This window comes from Bombina bombina, chromosome 5 (assembly GCF_027579735.1).
Source record: "Bombina bombina isolate aBomBom1 chromosome 5, aBomBom1.pri, whole genome shotgun sequence".
Lineage (NCBI taxonomy): Eukaryota > Metazoa > Chordata > Amphibia > Anura > Bombinatoridae > Bombina > Bombina bombina.
Genome location: NC_069503.1, coordinates 901445177 through 901471814, shown reverse-complemented (window position 1 = coordinate 901471814; position 26638 = coordinate 901445177). Strand labels below are relative to the sequence as shown.

The 26638-nt window shown below is 43.4% G+C and overlaps 1 protein-coding gene across 1 annotated transcript in view; it reads left to right on the top strand.

Moving 5' to 3' along the window:
• The window catches only part of BPNT2 (3'(2'), 5'-bisphosphate nucleotidase 2), a 78726-nt gene that overhangs the window by 34518 nt on the left and 17570 nt on the right, over positions 1 to 26638 (top strand). Inside the window, exons 3-4 of the mRNA XM_053715057.1 lie at positions 1272 to 1367; positions 14489 to 14650. Of these exons, the coding sequence (XP_053571032.1) occupies positions 1272 to 1367; positions 14489 to 14650 (258 nt within the window). The remainder of the gene's footprint in view (positions 1 to 1271; positions 1368 to 14488; positions 14651 to 26638) is intronic.

Sequence of the window (26638 nt, the reverse complement as noted above, 5' to 3'; positions counted from 1 at the left end):
TCTTGATAAACAGATACATAACTAATAAAAACAATGGATGTTTCCCTTGCCTTGGATGTTCCTGTTGTGGGAACATGATTAAAGGGTCCTCATTTTTTCATCCTAAGTCCGGCAAAATGTATACCATAAAGGGTTTTCACACTTGTAACACCCAATATTTGGTTTATCTGGTCAAATGTCCATGTGGGCGTGGCTATGTAGGTGAGACCACTAGATCTAGCAGAGATAGAATCATTGAACATAAGAGCTCAGTTAGGAACAATAACATACTTGCCCCCGTTTTGTGGCATTTTTCCAAAATGGGCCATGCTGTAAATCGGCTGCGGTTCCAAATTATTGAATTTGTCCATAGACCTAGGAGGGGATAGACATCTCCTATTAAAACAAAGGGAATGCTTTTGGATATTCGAATTAGGTACTATGGAACATGATGGTATGAATAGGGATTGGGATCTTTCTATATTTTTGTAGATCAACATCTTGTAAAATTCAATAAAATACAACATTTTTCTTGTTACCTTATGACCATTTAAAATGTATTAATTGTATCTAATGTTTTTTGATAATGTCCTTTAATATAATGTTTCTTGGTTTAATTTTTAAATTTATATATATTCACTTATGCTTCTGTCTTGAGTTGGATTTCTTAATACTGTTTAGTGTCCCAATGGAGTACTTTAACCAAGTCGTGTATATGAAAGAGTTAATTATTGTAAATTTCCTTTACTGCCCCCTTGTGGTAGTTGGGTATTTAAGGATACTTTGTAACAGTATTTTATATTGCATGATTAAGGGAGGTTTACTCCCGAAACTTAGCTGTTTTGAGTGCTTAATAAACCTTTGAATACCACTTTTTGCTGCCTTCCTACTTTGGATTGAATTCAATACCAAGCTACCCAGGTACGGGTTGAGGTGTCCCCCCCCCCCCCCGCATTTCATATGGTGTTGTTTTTCATATTATGATATTTTCTAAAAATGTATTCTGAAAAAATATGGTATAATATGTGTAGTTACCTCACAGAAAAAAAAGTTAAAATGTTTGTGCAGTGAGGGTCAAACATTAATCTACAGTGAAAAAGTTAGACATTATAATAGTGATAGTTGGGTTTTTTTTGCCCATAGTGTGCTTTTTATTTCTTTTTTTAAGAATTTCATTTTTAAAAAATACCTTTAAACAATTGCAATTATTGTTTTCTTATTTGGACAGTTTAAAAACAATTGAAGTATTCATGTGGGGGTTTATCCTTTTTCTTGTTTGTTTACATTTTTAGAGAACCTGGTCAAGTATGTGACTACTATGGTGTGTGTTGCTGTGAATGGGAAACCTATCATTGGAGTAATACATAAACCTTTCATAGGTTACACTGGTAAGTACCCATTATGTTTAAACAATGACTGTGGTTTTTCTCAAGCATAGTTGTCTAACCTGATACTCCTGTCTGTTTGTCTATCCATATGTACCAGGAGTTGACAAATGTGTGCAGTATCTAGAAGCCAGCACAATCGTAATGAGCTTTTAGGCATTTATATAATATCGGAAGGAAGTAAATACGCTTATATAAACTTTAGGAACTTATGACAAAGTATCTCCTGTGAGTTATGGAAGCTTGTGAGGGCTTTTTGCTTTTGTAGCAGGCTGTATGCTGTGTTTATGTGAACCAACTGAGAGAGCTGTAGGTTTTAGTTCCTATGTGTTTCACTTGCATTCAAGAGGTTAGTAACCGAGAAATCCCTCTTGGTTACTTCTATAGGCAAAAAGTACTGGCTGTTCTTGCACAAATAAATTCCACCTGATGGTTTGTAGTTCTTATGGTAGTCATTGGGAAGAGGGGCAGGGTACAGTACTCTTAAAGGACCAGTCAACACAGTAGATTTGCATAATCAACAAATGCAAGATAACGAGACAATGCAATAGCACTTAGTCTGAACTTCAAATGAGTAGTAGATTTTGTTTCTGACAATTTTAAGTTATGTCTTTTTCCACTCCCCCTGTACCATGTGACAGCCATCAGCCAATCACAAATGCATACACGTACCATGTGACAGCCATCAGCCATTCACAAATGCATACACACTTAGTCTTGCACATGCTCAGTAGGAGCTGGTGACTCAAAAAGTTTAAATATAAAAAGACTGTGCACATTTAGTTAATGGAAGTAAATTGGAAAGCTGTTTAAAATGGCATGCTCTATCTGAATAATGAAAGTTTAATTTTGATTGAGTGTCCCTTTAAATGCATTTCAATGCAGATACTTTATGTGAGGTCTCTGTGGCAGGCAGCATCTGTGCACAACTACATTCACATGAAAAACTGGCTGCACATGAATTAGTAGTATTTGAATATTATTTTACTTCTCCTACTTTGTTCCCTCCTTATCCTTGGGTAAAGAGTATACCTAGGTAGACTCAGGAGCTGCTAAACACTGCTGCAAGATAGCTGGTCATTGATAGCTGTGCTTATATTTGTCTCTTGTCATTGGTTCACCAGATGTGTTCAGCTAGCTCCAGATAGTGCATTGCTGCACCTACTCTTCAACAAAGGATACCAAGTGAACAAAACAAGTTTGATCATAGAAGTAAATTGGAACATTTCTCTCTTAATTTGTGTGATAAGACTGACGACTGATCATTATTCATGTCCGTTTCATATTAGTGCAATTTCAAGCAGTTATTAACATTAGTGCCAGAAATATCACCTTTTTCTGGCTTTATCAGTTCATGTAAATTTTTAAAAATAATGCTTCATATAGCAAGTTGTGCATTCCATAGAAAGGTAGAGGAGACGTACATCTTTTTATAGTGTTACAGAAGCATTAGTTATTTTGTTGTGAAGAGCTTATTTCCCAGCAGCAATGCCTGAACCAGCAAGCCAGCGCCTAAGAAGGGCTCCAAGAAAACCGTAACAAGTATCATTTCATAAAGAGTTAACTCTTTTTTTTCAGCTTTTAGAAACTATTGTCTAATCACCTCTGGAGCCAGACTGCTAATTGATAAGATGAACTTGTAAACTTTTTATCTTAAGTACTGTAATCCTATTGTGGCCTGTCAAAGGACAGTGCTCTCTATCTAAATGTGTGATGGGGGATTTTGTGCTTCCCCCCCCTCTCCCCCTGGGAGTGCCCTGTGTGCATGTAACCTTAATAAAAAGCAGGCTGGGCATCCCAGTCCTGAGTTCTTGTTTGACCCTCAATCGCAGCGTTGACTCGTTTTTGTGGGCAGAAGGGTATCCTAGCTGTACTGCAGCTAAGGGAGATTATTCTATATTTGCGAGACTCATATAGAATACTATGGAAAGCAGCTTCTCCCCTCTTTAGCAATAGGGATCCAGGCTACTAAGCGGTCCATCTCTCAGCGAGACTAAGGGTAACCGTAACATTTGGCGGCAGCGGCGGGATTTTCCTGGATTTCCTAGGAGAGGTACAGAACGGATGGAGAGCGCTTACGAAAAATTGAAGCGTACAACCCTAAAAGATTTACTTGAAAGCAGAGGGGGGTACGCCAGCAACCGGCCGAGGAGAGAGCTGATCGCAGAATTGACCGAACTGGATCAGAGCTTCACAATGGCGGAAACACCGACCACGATTAGTGACGAAAAAAACAGGATTGTTCGGGAAAGGCTCTCATTATATGGGCCGAACCCCTCCATGGAATTGGTACAGCAGTTGATGGCGGAGGCGGACGAGGATATACGAGAGACTCGAGCCCACGAACTCAACCTAGCGAACGCACACCGCAATGCTGAAGCCCCGCAGGTAATCATCCCTGTCAAAAATGCTGGGAGGCCCAAGATACCCTATGCGGCATTTCGACCCTTCCTAGAGAGCGAGACAGGGATTGATGAATATGTGGCGGACTTCGAAAGGCAATGTGCCCTGCACCAGATTCCCAACAGAGAGTGGCCCACGATATTGTCTGGGAAACTATCCGGGCGAGCCCTGGAAGCCTTTCGTACTCTGGGTGCTGAGGAAGTGACACAGTATGAGCTAGTTAAGGAGACACTGTTGCGACGGTACGCTGTAACTCCGGACACGTATCGCCGACAGTTTCGGGGCACGGAAAAGAAGTCTAACGATACCCATATGGAATGGGCGCACCGAATGCGGAGAGCGGCAAATCACTGGCTGAGCGGAAGTAAAGCGGTGACTGGGGAGGAAATTTTACAATTGTTTCTCTTAGAACATTTTTATAATGGCATGGAACAGCAAGGGAAGGAATGGCTGCGAGACAGGCGGCCTTCTACCTTAGAAGAAGCAGCCAAATTGGCCGATGAACATTATGACTCCCGTCTTCACGAACCCATGAACTACCGAGCTCCAGCACGGGTCGAACCCAGAGAGGTTTACCGTGCACCCCCTCGTGCTGAATTCCGAGCCCCGGTGCCCACAGGGCCCGTCCGACACTCAGGACCACCCAATAACAGCTCTGAGCGTCCCAGACCGACTTGCCACCGATGCAAGCAACCAGGGCATTTCATGGCTAGCTGCCCCCTTAATACGCACCAGACACCCAGGAATTACAATTACCCCTCTGGGTCCTATCGTCCGGCCCGGGCCCTCTGTGTTAACCAAGAGGCCCCTATGGAGGGATATGTGGGGCCGCTTCACGAGGCAGACCCTGTATATGCTGCCTCAGATAACCGCTAGCACCATCGGCAGAGGGTATGGCTCGAGGGGCGATCTACCGAGGGATTGCGAGACACAGGGGCTACTATCACGCTGGTACAGAGTCATTTGGTGCCAGAGCACAAGCGATCCGGACAGACTGTGGCGGGGGGGGATGTGTACAAAATTCCAACAGCTAAAGTGCATCTTGATTGGGGAGCGGGAAAGGGGGCTGTGAACGTGGGCCTAATGGATAATTTACCTGCCGAAGTACTACTGGGCAACGATTTGGGCCCCATGACTTCTGCCTATGCTCCAGTATGCAACAACGAGGCGGACCCAGTGACTACACGGGCCCAAGCCCGGACGGAGCGAGAGCTCTCACCAGTGCGGGAGACACAGGTAAGACCTACCCCGACCTTGCCTGACAGGTTAGGCCCCATACCCTGGGACACCCCAGATGCTTTCGAGGCAGAGTCTAAGACTGACCCGACCTTACAAAAGTACCGGGAACGAGCAGAGACCGGAGGGGGCGGGGCAGATAACGAAACATTCTTATGGGGAAAAAGGGAAACTATACCGCTGGACAGAGAAAAGGGGACAGCGTAGGCGACAGCTGGTAGTGCCCCACAAATACCGTCAAGAAATCCTCAAAATAGGCCACGACATCCCCTTAGCAGGCCACCTAGCCGTTACCCGTACCCTACACCGCATTACTCACACGTTCTTTTGGCCAGGGGTGCACGCTGACGTTAGAACTTACTGTAACCTGCGATGTGTGTCAACGAGTAGGAAGGCGAGGCGATCACCCTAAAGCCCAGCTAGTAAATATGCCCATTGTAGAGGAACCCTTCAGCCGGGTTGCTATTGACCTAGTGGGACCACTGGCTACCCCTAGTCCCTCCGGTAAGCGATACATTCTTACCGTAGTGGACTACGCTACCAGGTACCCAGAGGCTGTCGCCCTATCCAACATACAAGCGGATACGGTAGCGAATGCACTAGTACAGGTGTTCTCCCGGGTAGGATTTCCAAAAGAAATCCTATCCGACCGAGGCACCCAATTTACGGCTGAATTGACCCAACAACTCTGGCAGGTTTGCAAAATTAAGTCCCTCCTGAGCTCCCCATACCACCCCCAGACGAACGGGCTGTGTGAGAGGTTCAATGGGACCCTCAAGCAAATGCTCAAGACGTTCACTCAGGAATACCGAGACTGGGAACGCTTCCTGCCGCACCTCCTATTTGCTTATCGGGAGGTGCCCCAGGAAACGACAGGGTTCTCTCCCTTCGAGTTGCTCTACGGAAGAAAGGTACGGGGACCCCTAAACCTGATCCGGGAGCACTGGGAGGGAGAGATGGAGGCTGACGGTGTCCCAATTGTGCCATACGTGCTGGAACTCAGGGACCGAATGGAGCAATTAGCCAAATCTGTGCGGGCTAATCTCCAGTTGGCCCAGAGAAGACAGAAAGTATGGTACGATCGGGGGGCCCGAAAGAGAATCTTCACCATAGGACAAAAGGTGTTAGTACTTAAGCCGGTGAAGACAGACAAATTGCAGGCGTCCTGGCAGGGTCCCTACCAGATCGTAGAGAAAAGGGGAGACACCACTTATGTGATAGCTAGCTGCCACGACAACAATCTTAGAAAGACATTCCATGTAAACATGCTCAAGGAATATTTTGAGCGACCAGAGAACGTGACGGCCGTATGTTGTTCCCCTCAGGAAGACCCCGACAGTTTACCCATTCCAGACCTATTAGAAAAGAGCCTCCCCACAGGTATAGTGGCGCAGGTTCAGATAGGGGACCGACTTAGCCCCACTGAAAGGGAGCAGCTCAACCAACTCCTCCAGTCCAAACACCTCACCTTCTCCCCGAAGCCAGGGTACACTACTTTAACCACCCACCAGGTAGATACTCCGGGACAAGCTCCCTTGCGCCAGGCTCCGTACCGAATCCCCGAAGCAGTTAGGACAGGAATGAAGAAGGAGATCGATGAGATGCTCCAGCTCAGGGTAATTGAGCCCTCCGATAGTCCCTGGGCCTCCCCAGTTGTCTTGGTGCCCAAGAAAGATGGGACCACCCGGTTCTGCGTAGACTATCGGAGGCTCAATGAAAAGACCGCGACGGACGCTTACCCTATGCCCAGGGTAGACGAGCTACTCGATCGTATAGCCAGGGGAAATTACCTGACCACTATTGACCTCTGCAAAGTTTACTGGCAGATTCCCCTGGCCCCGGAGGCTATCCCCAAGTCGGCATTCGTCACTCCATTCGGCTTATATCAGTTTAGGGTAATGCCGTTTGGGATGAAGAATGCCCCAGCTACATTCCAGCGCTTGGTGGATAGGCTCCTGGATGGCTTCCAGAGTTTTGCTTGCGCCTACCTGGACGACATAGCGATCCACAGTGAGTCCTGGGTGGACCACTTAGCTCATGTGGGAATGGTTCTGGATCAGATCCGGGCTGCTGGCCTGACTCTGAAGCCAGAAAAATGCCACTTTGGGATGGCCGAGGTACAGTACCTGGGTCACCGGGTGGGGTGTGGAAAGCAGCGACCAGAGCCGGCCAAAATAGAAGCTGTCGCCAATTGGCCCACCCCCATCACTAAGACTCAGGTCCTAGCCTTCCTGGGCACGGCAGGGTACTATAGACGGTTCGTACCAGACTACAGCACACTTGCCAAACCCCTGACTGACTTGACCAAAAAGAACTTACCTCGACAGGTCCTGTGGTCTCCCCACTGTGAAACGGCTTTCCAGGCTCTCAAAAATGCTCTAATTAATGCTCCTGTCTTGGCGGCCCCAGCCCTTAACAAACGTTTTATCGTCCATACAGATGCTTCCATGTTCGGGCTGGGAGCCGTCCTCAGCCAAGTAGGCGAAGATGGAGGGGAGCATCCAGTTGCCTACATCAGCCGGAAGCTCCTGCCCCGCGAAGTCAGCTATGCAGCGGTCGAAAAGGAGTGTTTGGCTTTGGTGTGGGCATTAAAGAAATTGACTCCCTATTTATATGGTCAGGAGTTCACTCTGGTCACCGACCATAACCCGTTGGTGTGGCTGAACCGGGTCTCTGGAGATAACGGCAGGCTATTACGTTGGAGCTTATCGTTGCAACCCTTCAATTTCACCATTACTTACAGACCTGGGAAACAGAATGGCAACGCCGACGGGTTGTCCAGACAAACCGACCTCAGCCCCGCATAACCAGCGGTCTGGACAGCCTTAGTCTGCCCCGAAAAGGGGTCAGACCGTGTCTGCCAGAGTGTTCCACAGAAAGGGAGCACTGTTACAGAAGCATTAGTTATTTTGTTGTGAAGAGCTTATTTCCCAGCAGCAATGCCTGAACCAGCAAGCCAGCGCCTAAGAAGGGCTCCAAGAAAACCGTAACAAGTATCATTTCATAAAGAGTTAACTCTTTTTTTTTCAGCTTTTAGAAACTATTGTCTAATCACCTCTGGAGCCAGACTGCTAATTGATAAGATGAACTTGTAAACTTGTTATCTTAAGTACTGTAATCCTATTGTGGCCTGTCAAAGGACAGTGCTCTCTATCTAAATGTGTGATGGGGGATTTTGTGCTTCCCCCCCCTCTCCCCCTGGGAGTGCCCTGTGTGCATGTAACCTTAATAAAAAGCAGGCTGGGCATCCCAGTCCTGAGTTCTTGTTTGACCCTCAATCGCAGCGTTGACTCGTTTTTGTGGGCAGAAGGGTATCCTAGCTGTACTGCAGCTAAGGGAGATTATTCTATATTTGCGAGACTCATATAGAATACTATGGAAAGCAGCTTCTCCCCTCTTTAGCAATAGGGATCCAGGCTACTAAGCGGTCCATCTCTCAGCGAGACTAAGGGTAACCGTAACATATAGATATTACAATTAAGTGTTATTTATGTAAATATTTAGAAACTTTGTGATTTATTTTGGTTACAGACTTTCTAAATCTTCATTGACTAGCTGGATTATGTCCCTGACCCTTTTAGCATATTAGATGATGAATTAAAATCTCCCTTTTAATGTGCATTCTTCCAGAGCTGTGACTTACACCAGAAGATTTCTGTAAAGCAGCCCCTAAGTTTTATCTGCATACTTTCTGTAAACATTATACATTTTTGTTGAGCGAGAGACAAGAGGAGATTGTAAAGAATATGGCACTAAAATGGAGTAAACAAATGGGTATACAAATATTTTCAGAAATATATTATTATAATATAATAAATCTGATGGATTTATGTTGGGTAGGGAGACACCGTCAATACTTATGTGAGGGTTTTTACCTACTCCAAGAAGGCTCTTGCTACTAGTATCTAAATATTATGCAACCATTTTATATCTAAAGCATTTGATTTATTTATAAATCTTGATATGATATTGTTTAATATCCCCATTACATACTCTCTGCTGTTTGATTCTGTACCTGTTGAATTCTCTTCCACTTTATCTAAATGTTTTCTCCAACATTGGTGTGTCCGGTCCACGGCGTCATCCATAACTTGTGGGAATATTCTCTTCCCCAACAGGAAATGGCAAGAGCACAGCAAAAGCTGTCCATATAGTCCCTCCTAGGCTCCGCCCACCCCAGTCATTCTCTTTGCCGCTGAACAAGCAGCATCTCCACGGAGATGGTGAAGAGTATGTGGTGTTTAGTTGTAGTTTTTTATTCTACTATCAAGAGTTTATTTTAAAATAGTGCTGGTATGTACTATTTACTCTGAAACAGAAAAGGATGAAGAGTTCTGTTTGTGAGAGGAGTATGATTTTAGCAGCAGTAACTAAAATCGGTTTCTGTTCCCACATAGGACTGTTGAGATGAGATAACTTCAGGTTTTGTCATTTTAAGGGTTAAAGGTCTGAAATTTGGGATGCAATGCTTTAAGACACTGTGGTGAAAATTTGGTTAAAATTGAACAATTCCTTCATAGTTTTTCACATATTCAGTAAAAAAGTGTGCCCTGTTTAAAATTTAAAGAGACAGTAACGGTTTTGTTTTAAAACGGTTTTTGTACTTTATTGACAAGTTTAAGCCTGTTTAACATGTCTGTGCCTTCAGATAAACTATGTTCTGTATGTATGGAAGCCAATGTGTCTCCCCCTTCAAAATTGTGTGATAATTGTGCCATAGCGTCCAAACAAAGTAAGGACAGTACTGCCACAGATAGTAAAGTTGCCCAAGATGATTCATCAGATGAAGGGAGTAGACATAGTTCTACATCATCTCCTTCTGTGTCTACACCAGTTTTGCCCACGCAGGAGACCCCTAGTACTTCTAGCGCGCCAATGCTTGTTACTATGCAACAATTGACGGCAGTAATGGATAACTCCATAGCAAATATTTTATCCAAAATGCCTGCATTTCAGAGAAAGCGCGATTGCTCTGTTTTAAACACTGTAGAGCAGGAGGGCGCTGATGATAATTGCTCTGTCATACCCTCACACCAATCTGAAGTGGCCATGAGGGAGGTTTTGTCAGATGGGGAAATTTCTGATTCAGGTAGAATTTCTCAACAGGCAGAACCTGATGTTGTGACATTTAAATTTAAATTAGAGCATCTCCGCGCACTGCTTAAGGAGGTGCTATCTACTCTGGATGATTGTGACAACCTGGTCATTCCAGAAAAATTGTGCAAGATGGACAAGTTCCTAGAGGTTCCGGTGCACCCCGACGCTTTTCCTATACCCAAGCGGGTGGCGGACATAGTGAATAAGGAGTGGGAGAAGCCCAGCATACCTTTTGTCCCCCCTCCTATATTTAAGAAATTATTTCCTATGGTCGACCCCAGAAAGGACTTATGGCAGACAGTCCCTAAGGTCGAGGGGGCAGTTTCTACACTAGCTAAGCGCACTACTATTCCTATCGAGGATAATTGTGCTTTCAAAGATCCTATGGATAAAAAATTGGAGGGTTTGCTTAAAAAGATTTTTGTACAGCAAGGTTACCTCCTGCAACCTATTTCGTGCATTATTCCTGTCACTACAGCAGCGTGGTTCGAGTAACTAGAAAAGTCGCTCAGTAGAGAGACTCTGTATGAGGAGGTTATGGACAGAATTCACGCACTTAAGTTAGCTAATTCCTTTATTTTAGATGCCGCTGTGCAGTTAGCTAGATAAGCGCCGAAAAATTCAGGGTTTGCAATTGTGGCGCGCAGAGCGCTCTGGCTAAAGTCTTGGTCAGCGGATGTATCTTCCAAGACAAAATTGCTTAATATCCCTTTCAAGGGTAAAACCCTTTTTGGGCCAGAATTGAAAAAGATTATCTCAGACATCACTGGGGGTAAGGGCCACGCCCTCCCACAAGATAGGCCTTTCAAGGCCAAGAATAAGTCTAATTTTCGTTCCTTTCGCAATTTCAGGAACGGACCGGCCTCCAACTCTGCAGCCTCTAGACAAGAGGGTAATGCTTCGCAAACCAAACCAGCTTGGAAACCGATGCAAGGCTGGAACAAGGGTAAGCAGGCCAAGAAGCCTGCTGCTGCTACCAAAACAGCATGAAGGAGTAGCCCCCGATCCGGGACCGGATCTAGTAGGGGGCAGACTCTCTCTCTTCGCTCAGGCTTGGGCAAGAGATGTTCAGGATCCCTGGGCACTAGAAATAGTTTCTCAGGGTTATCTTCTGGAATTCAAGGAACTACCCCCAAAGGGAAGGTTCCACATGTCTCACTTATCTTCAAACCAAATAAAGAGACAGGCATTCTTACATTGTGTAGAAGACCTGTTAAAAATGGGAGTGATACACCCAGTTCCAACTGTGGAACAAGGAATGGGGTTTTACTCAAATCTGTTTGTAGTTCCCAAAAAAGAGGGAACTTTCAGACCAATTCTGGATTTAAAGATTCTAAACAAATTTCTCAGAGTGCCATCGTTCAAAATGGAAACTATTCGAACGATTTTACCTACAATCCAGGAGGGTCAATTTATGAGTACCGTGGATCTAAAGGATGCATATCTACATATTCCTATCCACAAAGATCATCATCAGTTCCTAAGGTTCGCCTTTCTGGACAAACATTACCAGTTTGTGGCTCTCCCATTCGGGCTAGCCACTGCTCCAAGGATTTTCACAAGGGTACTTGGGTCCCTTCTAGCGGTTCTAAGACCAAGGGGCATTGCAGTGGCACCTTACTTGGACGACATTCTGTTACAAGCGTTGTCTCTTTCAAAGGCAAAGGCTCACACAGACATCGTTCTGGCCTTTCTCAGATCTCACGGGTGGAAGGTGAACATAGAAAAGAGTTCCCTGTCTCCATCGACAAGAGTTCCTTTCTTGGGGACAATAATAGATTCTTTAGAAATGAAGATTTTCCTGACAGATGTCAGAAAGTCAAAACTTCTAAACGCTTGTCAAGTTCTTCACTCTGTTCCTCGACCTTCCATAGCTCAGTGCATGGAAGTAGTAGGGTTGATGGTTGCAGCAATGGACATAGTTCCTTTTGCGCAAATTCATCTAAGACCATTTCAACTGTGCATGCTGAAACAGTGGAATGGGGACTATACAGACTTTTCTCCAGTGATTCAAGTAGATCGGAAGACCAGAGACTCACTCCGTTGGTGGCTAACCCAGGATCACCTGTCCCAGGGAATGAGCTTCCGCAGACCAGAGTGGGTCATCGTCACGACCGACGCCAGTCTAGTGGGCTGGGGCGCGGTCTGGGACTCCCTGAAAGCTCAGGGTCTATGGTCTCTGGAAGAGTCTCTTCTCCCGATAAACATTCTGGAACTGAGAGCGATATTCAATACTCTCAGGGCTTGGCCTCAACTAGGCCAGATTCATAAGATTCCAATCAGACAACATGACGACTGTTGCTTACATCAATCACCAGGGGGAACAAGGAGTTCCCTGGCGATGAGAGAAGTGACCAAAATCATAAAATGGGAGGAGGATCACTCCTGCCACCTATCTGCGATCCACATCCCAGGAGTGGAAAACTGGGAGGCGGATTATCTGAGTCGTCAGACATTCCATCCGGGGGACTGGGAACTCCACCCGGAGATATTTGCCCAGTTGACTCAATTATGGGGCATTCCAGACATGGATCTGATGGCGTCTCGTCAGAACTTCAAGGTTCCTTGCTACGGGTCCAGATCCAGGGATCCCAAGGCGACTCTAGTGGATGCATTAGTAGCGCCTTGGGCCTTCAACCTAGCTTATGTGTTGCCACCGTTTCCTCTCATTCCCAGGCTGGTAGCCAGGATCAAACAAGAGAGGGCCTCGGTGATCTTGATAGCTCCTGCGTGGCCACGCAGGACTTGGTATGCAGACCTGGTGAATATGTCATCGGCTCCACCATGGAAGCTACCTTTGAGACAGGATCTTCTAGTACAGGGTCCATTCGAACATCCAAATCTAGTTTCCCTCCAGCTGACGGCTTGGAAATTGAACGCTTGATTTTATCTAAGCGTGGGTTTTCGGATTCTGTGATAGATACTCTGGTACAAGCCAGAAAACCTGTAACTAGAAAAATTTACCATAAAATATGGAAAAGATATATCTGTTGGTGTGAATCCAAGGGATTCTCATGGAGTAAGATCGAAATTCCTAGGATCCTTTCTTTTCTCCAAGAAGGTTTGGATAAGGGATTATCAGCGCGTTCTCTAAAGGGACAGATTTCTGCTTTATCTGTCTTGTTACACAAACGACTGGCAGCTGTGCCAGAGGTTCAAGCTTTTGTTCAGGCTTTGGTCAGGATCAAGCCTGTTTACAGACCTTTGACTCCTCCCTGGAGTCTGAATTTAGTTCTTTCAGTTCTTCAAGGGGTTCCGTTTGAACCTCTACATTCCATAGATATCAAGATGTTATCTTGGAAAGTTCTGTTTTTGGTTGCTATTTCTTCTGCTAGAAGAGTTTCTGAGTTATCTGCTCTGCAGTGTAATCCGCCCTATCTGGTGTTCCATTCAGATAAGGTTGTTTTGCGTACTAAACCTGGTTTCCTTCCAAAGGTTGTTTCTAACAAGAATATTAACCAGGAAATAGTTGTGCCTTCTTTGTGTCCGAATCCAGTTTCAAAGAAGGAACGTTTGTTACACAATTTAGATGTAGTTCGTGCTTTAAAGTTCTATTTAGAAGCAACAAAGGATTTCAGACAAACGTCTTCTCTGTTTGTCGTTTATTCTGGCAAGAGGAGAGGTCAAAAAGCTACTGCTACCACTCTTTCCTTTTGGCTGAAAAGCATCATCCGATTGGCTTATGAGACTGCCGGACGGCAGCCTCCTGAACGCATCACAGCTCACTCTACTAGGGCTGTGGCTTCCACATGGGCCTTCAAGAACAAGGCTTCTGTTGATCAGATATGTAAGGCAGCGACTTGGTCTTCCCTGCACACTTTTGCCAAATTCTACAAATTTGATACTTTTGCTTCTTCGGAGGCTATTTTTGGGAGAAAGGTTTTGCAAGCCGTGGTGCCTTCCGTTTAGGTAACCTGATTGGCTCCCTCCCTTTATCCGTGTCCTAAAGCTTTGGTATTGGTTCCCACAAGTTATGGATGACGCCGTGGACCGGACACACCAATGTTGGAGAAAACAGAATTTATGCTTACCTGATAAATTACTTTCTCCAACGGTGTGTCCGGTCCACGGCCCGCCCTGGTTTTTTAATCAGGTTTGATGAATTTCTTTCTTTAACTACAGTCACCACGGCACCCTATAGTTTCTCCTGTTTTTTCTCCTGTCCGTCGGTCGAATGACTGGGGTGGGCGGAGCCTAGGAGGGACTATATGGACAGCTTTTGCTGTGCTCTTTGCCATTTCCTGTTGGGGAAGAGAATATTCCCACAAGTTATGGATGACGCCGTGGACCGGACACACCGTTGGAGAAAGTAATTTATCAGGTAAGCATAAATTCTGTTTTTTTTTAGGGAATCAATTAACTCAGTCCATTTTTTTTTCTTTTTCCAGCCTGGGCAATGGTAGATGGTGGCTCGAATATAAAACAACGCAGTACATACAATGAAAAGACCCCAACCATCATTGTCTCTCGCTCACATTCTGGGGAGGTTAAAGAAGTAGCTCTTCAAACATTTGGCAACAAAACTGAAATAATATCTGCTGGTGGTTCAGGTATTTAAAAATATAAATAAATACATTAATTGTGTTAAATACATTAATTCCCATATATTACATGTCTTTTTGCCCATATTAGTTCAGTATCTAGCTAATTGAAATATGTTGTTCTCTGCACCAACTTGCACTTTTAGTAGATAGGAAAATTTACCATCAGGTATGTACTGTTGCAATAGCTTTTCCCTGACTACTTTCAAAGGCCTTGTCTGCAACCTTGAGTGGTCTTGCGTTTGTGTGTGTGTGTGTGTGTGTGTATATATATGTGTGTATGTATATACCTGTATGTATGTGTGTGTGTCTTTGTGTTTTGTTTGTCTATCACACCTATATTTTACACCCTCCCAAAGGTGCATAAAAACCTTAAAGAACCCCCCAGGAGGCCAATTGTTGCTGGCACAGAGTCAGTTTTTTCAAACATAGCCATCTTTTTAGATAGGATTCTGATCCCTTGGCTTCCAAACAGCCATCATTCCTTAAAGATGCTGGTTATTTTTTATCAAAAGTATGTGAAACACCTTGCACCGACACAGACATCCTCTTTAGCCTTGATATAGTTAGTCTTTATACAGCAATCCCACATGAAGCTGTTATACAATCAATCATGGAATTAATTGAACATGAATCAATACTATCTCCACCCCAATCTAAGTTTGTCGAAGATCTTTTAGGTATTGTACTCTATTTAAATTATTTTTTATTTCAAGACACATTTTATTTGCAAAAGAAGGGTACTGCCATGGGCCATAATGTAGCCCCCTCATATGCCAACATTTTTGTAAGTCAATTTGAGAAGAAATATGTATATACAGATAGCCCTCAGTTTACGCCGGGGTTAGGTTCCAGAAGGAATGGTTGTAAATCGAAACCGCCGTAAATTGAAACCCAGTTTATAATGTAAGTCAATGGGAAGTGAGGGAGATAGGTTCCAGGCCCCTCTCAAAATTGTCATAAGTAACACCTAATACATTATTTTCAAAGCTTTGAAATGAAGACTTTAAATGCTAAACAGCATTATAAACCTAATAAAATAATCACACAACACAGAATATATAATTAAACTAAGTTAAATGAACAAAAACATTTGCTAAACAGCATTATAAACCTAATAAAATAATCACACAACACAGACTTCACTTGCATTTTTCTGCAAACAGTTCTTTCTATGCATTCCAATCTGGACTGATTTATAGACAGGAAGATCTTGTTCCTTTGAAATCTGCTCGATAGCTCAGGTCTGGTTAAACTGATTAATTTCAGCTTGCTTGGCTTTGCTGCAACACAAGCGGACAGCTCCACCTACTGGCTATTTTAATAAATGCACTGCTTCTCAATGCTTTTCAATAGCAGTCACATGACTGGAAAAAAAGGTTTTTATTCTGAAACGGTGTAAATTGAACCGTTGTAAAACGAGGGTCACCTGTACTCATTATTTATACCAAGAGAATTGTAGGATGTGACTTCGCTATATCGATGATGTGTTTGGCATGTGGGGGGGCTCATTACTGTAATATGTGGAACATCTGAATAATGCTACCAATAGTCTTAAATTTACCCTGGAATATTCCACAGTAAAGGTTAACTTTCTGGACACTACTGTATACAAACAAATTATTAAATTAATTTATTTATAGTAAGCCAACAGACCGTAACACTTACATTTCAAAAGCTTCCATCCAGACAGGGTCTTTAAGGCTATCCCTTAGAGTCAATTCCATAGAACAATACGCAATGTGAGGGATAATGAACTCCACTTAAGGCTTGACCAGATGGCACAAAAATTTCTGGACAGGGGTTATCCAAAGGAGATAGTTACACAATGCAAATATGAAACCCTTAATAAAAACATGTCATCAAAATAAAAACAAAATGATAAAAACAAGAATAGGTTGATATTTTGTAGGGAGTTTAATGAATATAGTGATAGCATCACCTCAGTGCTTAAAAAAACATTGGTATCTACTTAGTAAATTGCTCCCAAATGTTGCTGAATTTCAAAAACCGCCTATACAGTCATTTAAAAGAGTAAAGAATTTGAAAGATACATTAGTATGTGCAGATGTAGGAAGCAACAAGGTAAGGGGTATCAACTATTTAACTTCCCCCAAGAAAGGAACCTATCCATGTCTGGGGTGTGCACAATGCAACTCAATGATTAAGGGCAAGTATGTTGCTCAAATTAATGACAATAAAAAAAGGGAAATTAAAGGCTTTGATACATGTAATACAGAATATGTAGTATATCTACTTAAATGCCCATGTGGGCGTGGCTATGTAGGGGAAATCATTAACCACGTCAAAGATAGGATCAGTGCCCACAAGTCCAGTATCAGGAATAAGGATATGACATTGCCAGTGTCTGCTCATTTCACTAGTGCAGGACATACAGTTAGCCAATTAAGATTCCAAATAATAGATCACATCCCCAAGCCTAGGAGAGGAGGCAATAGATAATTGTTTTTTTTTTTTAAAAAGAAAGGTTTAGTGGATACATCAATTAGGCACCCTTTATCCGATTGGTCTAAACAGGGATTACGATTTACATTTGTTTCTGTAAATTAACTGAGATGTATTTTATGTTTTTGTTTGTTCTTAATATTAGACTGGAATTATGTAGCCAGTAGTTATATGTAAGAAATGTTTTTAAACAAATTTTTATTGTAATCAACAGGTAGAGTACCTCTGTTAGATTCTCACTAGATGGTAGTATGCTGTAGAAAAGATCATATGTACATGACAATTAAGAGTTAACTTGTGTACTACAGGTGGTATAAATTAAGGTGCATTACCTGTATTCTATAGCATGAGTAAGTGCTATGTAGGGGATGTCTTCCTAAAGAAACAGTGCTGGGAGTATTATATTGCTATCTATCTGTGTATATATATATATATATATATATATATATATATATATATATATAAAAAGAATGGGGATGCACTCGTCAGGATTTCCAAAGTTACATTAATGGGGTGTTACCCCCTTCGTCAGACAATACATACATATCCGGTATTTGTAGAGTGGCAACAGATTCCGCAGCGCTAGATATGTATGTGTATATGTGTGTACAAAGTGTCCCCCTCTGCAGCTCCAAACACATACACAGTACAAGTTCAGTGGAAAAGGGAAACTCACCCGGCAAACGGTCATATGTGGCTGAGGCCCAATAATGCGGCAATGGATCATTCTCCTTATGACACTGTGTAATCCTCCACACAGGTCCGGGTCCCTGTGTCGCAATCCTCCTGTAAGGCCAAAATGTGCCGCAGGTCTTAACAGGGTGAGCGTAGTCCCAAAGCAGGGCCGATATCCATCCCGCCGTCAAAATAAACGGCTCATCCAGATGACGCTTCACTGTGACGTAGACCTATAGGAAGCCTCTGTTGGTCCGGGCAGCGCTGAGACTCAGCTAGACAAGTAAACGGAGTATCAAAGTAGCAAAAACCAGCGAGTTTCAAAGCACTTATGAATCAAAGTAATGTTCTTTATTGTGGAGAGATATTAAAAGGTTCAGCATAAAAGCAGAAAAAACCCTTGCAGCCTTGGGAAATGTCCTACGCGTTTTGGCAGCCCTCTGCCTTATTCATGGACATGACTACAATGATTGTAGAAGCTTCTTAAATACACCACAGGTGTGATCAAACCCATACTGTCTTCTTAAAGGGACATGACCATATATATGTAGAACACAAACAGCATGGATACGCTAGCACCATTGAAAATAGGAACATACATATTTGAACAAAATATAAACAATTATCATGTAAATGATCATATCATAGACAAATACATACCAAATGACAATTACACTTTATACAGGGCAGAGCTGACATATTTAAGAGCAGAAAGGAGGGGAAAGCATCAACTAAACCTAGACATATACCGGGTACAGAACTATCCTAAATTTTAAGAACCTTATATCCATTGACTTGATATGGCAACATAATAAAATTGGTATGACAGCCCAGACAATTACATGTCTAAGCACTTTTAAATTAAATCACAGGACTGATCGGGTATATAACGATACTCATATCCCCTACATGGAATATTCAGATAACACTGATACTAATATAGCTTTCCAATATATATTGAGGGGTATATACAAATACCTGAACTGGTCCTTATTGATGCGCTAGTTCACACCATTAATTAACAAGGTTGTAACATCTGTTAATAAACACTCTCAAAAAGGGTACATAGGTAGAATGGAATTAACTAGTTTCTCTTTACTTCTATCAATATACCATTGGATGGAACATTGAGTCTCATGTGTTAGAGGATAGCCTCATAAGTCCTATAACAGCTTGCATTTAATGCCTCATAACCTAACCTTAGTTATTGACTACGGGATAAGCAGGAGGAAATCGTCCAACACATGTGGACTAGTAGAGAACCTGGACATTTGTGCAGTATACATTAAGTTGATTAATTTATTGAACCATTTGCTGTGAAACATTGCATCAAATATGGATTAGTTATATGATGGAGTAATAGCACTGTCTAGGCCAACCCACTCAGAAGGACAGAGGCCAGTATCTGCCCTAGTCTCTATAGATACTGAACTTGATGATTGGATGCGGGCTACAGGCCCTCACTCAATTTTGTCGACACCAAAAATTGATGATGTCACCATCTATATTAAAGCCATTAGGTATTCTGGTCTTCAATTGGAAGATCCAGAAGGCTTCTCTGTATAACAATTTAGATGTTCTGTCACCTCCATGAAGGTCTGATAAGATCAATCACCTGCCATTTAAATGTTGCAACTGTCTTATCACATTGGGTTCAGTCCACCATGTAAATCATAAAGGTGGATCGACAGTTCGTATAGGAGTCAAGGTCATAAACCTTCTGGGTAACACGTGACTGGAAATTCTGTGAGATCTGGGTAAATCCACACGATATACAGTTACCAAAATTACATTTAAAATGTCACTTGACTTCCAACCAACTGCTCCTATTTGTTAGTGATGGACATAACAAGCTAGGAGATAAGGTGTTGCAAAGTGTGCAACCCCTCCTTGAGACAAAGTTACAGCCTTGAGACACAAAGTCTTTAAGGCTGTCTTCAGCTGTAAGAATCGGAAGGTGCTTCTTAACTATTTCACAGATTTGATCAAATTGTGTACTATAGGTAGTTATAAAGGTAGACTTGGATACATCAAAATTCCTATTCCTTCTTGTGGACGATTGTTCCACAAGTAACTGATCTCTATCCATTCGGCTAACCTCTAAGAGTGCTCGATTGACCACTTTCTTAGAATAACCTCTGTCCAATAGATTTGTCACCAGCGTCAAGCTTTCTTTCACAAAATCTTGTTCATCCGTGCAATTTCTTTTGACGCAGATGAACTGTCCCTTCGCCCCACCAAAACCTGTATGTTTCGTGTGGTTTCTACGAGCATGAAAGATGGCATTGGTGGCAATTGGTTTACGGTATAAAGTGTTTTTTACACTACTTGTATCAGTATCTCCTATTAAAGAAGATCCATATATGGCATTGAATGTGAATCCCAAGCGTGTGTAAACTGAAAATTAATGTTGTTAGTGTTCAAGTAATGAACAAACTCAATCATTTTCTGACTACCCCCTGTCCAAATAAACAGGAGGTCGTCGATGTATCTCTTATACATCTGTTTGTCTGATTTTAAATGGGTTTTCATCTCCAATGGCGTGGCGCACCTCCCACCAACGCTTGAACAGGTTGACGTAGACAGGTGCAGATTTTGCACCCATTGCCGTGCCACGTCTCTGGAGATAGAAGACTCCATTAAATTGGAAAAAATTATGGGAAAGCAGAAATTCCAATGTTTGCACCAGAGGCCTCTTAAGTACCTCATCATAGTCACTGAAAGTGTCCAACATGTATGGGACGGCCTCTAGTCCACTTATAGGCCGACCACATCAACTGTTAGCCATTCAGAGTGATTACTCCAAGTGGTTTGTTGCAAGCAATTAAGAAGGTGCTTAGTGTCCTTCAAGTATGAAAGAAGTTTATACACTAAGGGCTGGAGTACAGATTCCACCCAGCTTGACATATTCTCGAATAGGGAGCCAATCCCGGCCACTATGGGCCTACCCTTCACCTCCTCCAAGGACTTGTGTACCTTGGGGAGGTGAAGACAAATGGGAATAATGGGATTAGAAACAAAAAGGAAATTAACCATTTCCTGATCAAGGATCCCCAATTCGAGACCGTCATCCAAGAGTGATACAAGCTCCCTCTTAAAGCTTTCAGTGGGATTACATCTCAGGACCTGATACACATCTGTATCACTTAGCTGCCTATTAGCTTCTTGTATGTAGGCTGTCTTATCTTGAACAACGACATACCCACCCTCGTCTTCCTGCTTGATTATTATATTATCTCTATTTCTCTTACTTGGTGTATCCAGTCCACGGATTCATCCTTACTTGTGGGATATTCTCAATCCCTACAGGAAGTGGCAAAGAGAGCACACAGCAAAGCTGTCCATATAGCTCCCCTCAGGCTCCGCCCCCCCCCAGTCATTCTCTTTGCCGCTCTAACAAGTAGCATCTCCACTGGAGGGTAAAGAGTTTGTGGTGTTAGATTTGTAGTTTTTATTTCTTCAATCAAGAGTTTATTTTAAAAAAAAAGCCGGTTTGTACTATTTACTCTGAGGTAGAAAGTGATGAAGATTTCTGCTGAGAGGAAAAAGATTTTAGCATGTTGTAACTAAAATCCATTGCTGTTCCCACACAGGACTGTTGAGTACCGGAGAACTTTAGTTGGGGGGAACAGTTTGCAGGCTTAACTGCTTAAGGTATGCTCAGTCATTTTTTTCTAACAAGACCTGGTAATGCTAGAAGACTGACAGAACTCCCCATGAGGGAAGGTAAGCCATTTTCTGAGACGCAGTATAGAAGGAAGGCTTCAGTTAAGGGCTTAAATACTGGTAGACACTGTGATGGGCTAAATCGATTACTTTATTAGTGGAATCTTATATTTGTTCAACTGTTTGAAACGTTGGAAACACTTTTGTTTTTTTTTATTACGCCTGGCATATTATTAGACGCCTAGTCTGACTCAGGAAGGCCCCATGACTCTGAACTGAAGAGGGAGGGGGCCTCATTTTCGCGCCTCAGTTGCGCAGTTGATTTACAAGACAGCTTCATGCAGCTTCACGTGTAGAGTCCTGAGAGTGCAGGAGGACATCAGGGAGAGGCTTATTTTTCTTCTACAAATAACCCTAAAGGAAGGTAGGGCCACAGCAAAGACTGTGGCACCGTGCTGTAGTGTGTTAAACCGGTTGTTTACTTCAATTTGCTCCGGTTTGGGCAATAAGGGGTTAATTGATTTGAAAATTTGTGTGCAATCATTTCAAAGCATTAGGATCATGTGGTGAAAATTTCATAAAGATCGGATGTTTTTTGGTGATTTTGTAAAAAAGTGTGTGCTTTTTATTATTTAAAGACACAGTAACGTTTTTTCAAAAAGTGATTTTTTCTGTATTGCAGTGCTGTCTAAGTCTGTCAAGCATGTCTGAGACTTCAGATAGACCTTGTTCTTTATGTTTAAAAGCCATGGCGGTACCCCCATTGCATTTATGTGTAAAGTGTGCTAAAACATCTAAGCATTTTAAAGACCATCCAGTGACACTTAAAAACGTAGCCCAAGATGATTCTTTAACAGAGGGTAATGAGGATAGTCCTTCTTCCTCTCCCCATGTGTCGACACCAGTTACGCCTGCGCAAGCGATGCCTTGTACCTCTAGCGCATTGGCCCCTATTACTTTACAACAATTAGCAGCAGTAATGGATAATTCCCTTGCAGCATTTTTATCCAAACTGCCAGTTTTTCCAAAAAAGCGCGATAGCTCTGTATTAAATACAGAGGATGAGCAATCAGAAGCTTTGGATGATTTATCTGTAGTACCCTCACAAAACTCAGAAGTAGCAGTGAGGGACGGTCTGTCTGAGGGAGAAATTTCTGATACAGGAAAAGTTTCTCAGCGGGCAGATTCAGATTCCTTAGCGTTTAAATTTATGCTGGAACACCTCCGCGTCCTGCTTAAGGAGGTTTTAGCTACACTTGATGATTGTGACCCCATGGTGGTCCCAGAAAAATTGTATAAGATGGACAGGCTTTTAGAGGTCCCCGTATACACTGAGGCATTTCCGATCCCAAAGAGGGTGGCGGATATTGTCACTAGGGAGTGGGAGAGACCAGGTGTACCCTTTGTTCCCCCCCCTATCTTTAAGAAAATGTTCCCCATAAACGACCCCAGGCGGGATGCGTGGCAGACGGTCCCTAAGGTAGAGAGGGCTGTTTCAACACTTGCTAAGCGTACAACTATACCAATAGAGGACAGTTGTGCTTTCAAAGATCCTATGGATAAAAAATTGGAAGGATTGCTGAAGAAAATTTTTGTTCAGCAAGGTTTTCTGCTTCAACCAATTGCCTGCATTATTCCAGTAACTACTGCAGCGGCTTTTTGGTTCGAGGCCCTGGAGGAGTCGCTCCAGAGGGAGACTTCATACGATGAGGTCATGGATAGAATTCATGCTCTAAAGCTGGCTAATTCTTTTATCACTGATGCCGCTCTCCAATTAGCTAAACTAGCGGCGAAAAACTCAGGTTTTGCCATCATGGCGCGAAGAGCGCTTTGGCTTAAATCATGGTCGGCGGATGTGTCGTCCAAAACGAAACTGTTGAATATTCCCTTCAAGGGGAAAACCCTATTCGGCCCAGAGCTGAAAGAAATTATTTCAGATATCACTGGCGGCAAGAGCCATGCCCTTCCACAAGATAGGCCGTTTAAGGCCAAAAACAAGGCTAATTTTCGCTCCTTTCGCAACTTCAGGAGCAGGCCTGCTGCAACCTCTGCTGCCGCAAAGCAAGATAGCGCTTCCCAGCCCAAAGCAACCTGGAAACCCTTGCAGGGCTGGAATAAGGGCAAACAGGCCAAGAAGCCTGCTCCTGCTACCAAGACAGCATGAAGGGTTAGCCCCCGATCCGGGATCGGATCTGGTAGAAATAGTTGCTCAGGGGTACCTTCTAGAATTCAAGGATTCTCCCCCAAGGGGAAGGTTCCATATTTCTCGTTTGTCTTCAGACCAAACAAAGAAACAGGCGTTCTTATGCTGTGTAGAAGATCTCCTAAAAATGGGAGTAATACACCCAGTTCCAATTGCAGAGCAAGGACTGGGATTTTACTCAAACCTGTTCGTAGTTCCCAAAAAGGAAGGAACTTTCAGGCCAATCCTGGATCTAAAAATTCTAAACAAATTCCTCAGAGTTCCGTCTTTCAAGATGGAAACCATTCGGACAATCTTGCCGATGATCCAGGAAGGTCAATATATGACTACCGTGGATCTAAAGGATGCATATCTACATATTCCTATCCACAAAGATCACCATCAGTTCCTAAGGTTTGCCCTTCCTTTCGGGCTGGCCACCGCTCCCAGAATTTTCACAAAGGTGCTAGGGTCCCTTCTAGCGGTGCTAAGACCGCGGGGCATTGCAGTAGCACCTTACCTAGACGACATATTAATACAGGCGTCGTCTTTCCACAGAGCCAAGGCTCATACGGACATTGTTCTGGCCTTTCTAAGGTCTCACGGGTGGAAGGTGAACGTAGAAAAAAGTTCTCTGTCTCCGCTCACAAGGGTTCCCTTCCTGGGAACACTAATAGACTCGGTAGAAATGAAAATCTTTCTGACAGAGGTCAGGAAGTCAAAACTGTTGAATACTTGCCGAGCTCTTCATTCCATTCCTCGGCCTTCTGTGGCTCAGTGCATGGAGGTAATTGGCTTAATGGTTGCGGCAATGGACGTGGTCCCTTTTGCCCGAATTCATCTCAGACCACTGCAAGTGTGCATGCTCAAACAGTGGAATGGGGATTACGCAGATTTGTCTCCTCAAATACAAATGGACCAGAAAACCAGAGACTCTCTTCTCTGGTAGTTGATTCAAGATCACCTGTCTCAGGGAATGAGTTTCCACAGACCGGAGTTGATCATTGTCATGACCGATGCCAGTCTGTTAGGCTGGGGTGCGGTCTGGAACTCCCTGAAGGCTCAGGGTCTATGGTCTCGGGAAGAATCCCTTCTCCCGATAAACATTTTGGAGCCGAGAGCGATGTTCAATACGCTCCAGGGGTGGCCTCAACTAGCGGAGGCGAAATTCATCAGATTTCAGTCGGACAACATCACGACTGTAGCGTACATCAATCATCAGGGAGGAACAAAGAGTTCCCTAGCGATGAAGGAAGTATCCAAGATCATCAAATGGGCGGAGGATCACTCCTGCCATCTATCTGCAATTCACATCCCAGGGGTAGACAACTGGGAGGCGGATTTTCTAAGTCGTCAGACTTTTCATCCGGGGGAGTGAGAACTCCACCCGGAGGTTTTTGTTCAGCTGACCCAGCTATGAGGCATTCCAGAATTGGATCTGATGGCGTCCCGTCAGAACACCAAACTTCCCATTTACGGATCCAGATCCAGGGATCCCAAGGCGGCATTGATAGATGCTTTAACAGCGCCTTGGTCTTTCAGTCTAGCTTATGTCTTTCCACCGTTTCCTCTTCTTCCTCGGCTAGTAGCCAGAATCAAACAGGAGAAGGCTTCGGTAATTCTGATAGCGCCTGCGTAGCCACGCAGGACTTGGTATGCAGACCTAGTGGACATGTCATCGGTCCCACCATGGAAACTGCCATTGAGGCAGGATCTTCTAATTCAAGGTCCTTTCAAGCATCCAAATCTAGTTTCTCTGCAACTGACTGCTTGGAGATTGAACGCTTAATTCTAGCTAAGCGTGGTTTCTCTGGATCAGTTATAGACACTCTGATACAGGCCAGGAAGCCTGTCACAAGGAAAATTTACCATAAGATATGGCGGAAATATATTTGTTGGTGTGAATCCAAGGGTTACTCGTGGAGTAAGGTTAGGATTCCAAGGATTTTAGCTTTTCTCCAAGAAGGATTGGAGAAAGGTCTCTCAGCTAGTTCTTTAAAGGGACAGATATCTGCTCTGTCTATCCTGTTACATAAACGCCTGGCAGCTGTACCAGACGTTCAGGTGTTTGCACAGGCCCTAGTTAGAATCAAGCCTGTTTACAAGCCTGTGGCTCCTCCTTGGAGTCTAAATTTAGTTCTTTCAGTTCTTCAAGGGGTTCCGTTTGAACCTTTGCATTCCATAGATATTAAGTTATTATCTTGGAAAGTTTTGTTTTTAGTAGCCATTTCTTCTGCTCGAAGAGTTTCTGAATTGTCTGCTTTGCAGTGTGATTCACCCTATCTGGTATTCCATGCAGATAAGGTTGTTTTGCGTACCAAACCTGGTTTTCTTCCAAAAGTGGTTTCTAATAAGAATATTAACCAGGAAATCATTGTTCCTTCTCTGTGTCCTAATCCAGTTTCTAGGAAGGAACGACTTTTACACAATCTTGACGTGGTTCGTGCTTTAAAATTCTATTTAAAAGCAACTAAAGATTTCAGACAAACATCATCTTTGTTTGTCGTCTATTCTGGTCAGAGGAGAGGTCAGAAAGCGACTGCTACCTCTCTTTCCTTTTGGCTGAAAAGCATCATCCGATTGGCTTATGAGACTGCTGGACAGCAGCCTCCTGAACGAATTACAGCTCATTCCACCAGAGCTGTGGCTTCCACATGGGCTTTCAAGAATGAGGCTTCTGTTGAACAGATTTGTAAGGCAGCGACTTGGTCTTCACTGCATACATTCGCCAAATTTTACAAATTCGATACTTTTGCTTCTTCGGAGGCTATTTTTGGGAGAAAGGTTTTGAAAGCAGTGGTGCCTTCCGTTTAGGTTACCTGACTTGTTCCCTCCCTTCATCCGTGTCCTAAAGCTTTGGTATTGGTATCCCACAAGTAAGGATGAATCCGTGGACTGGATACACCAAGTAAGAGAAAACAGAATTTATGCTTACCTGATAAATTTCTTTCTCTTACGGTGCATCCAGTCCACGGCCCGCCCTGACAATTAAGTCAGGTTCAAATTTA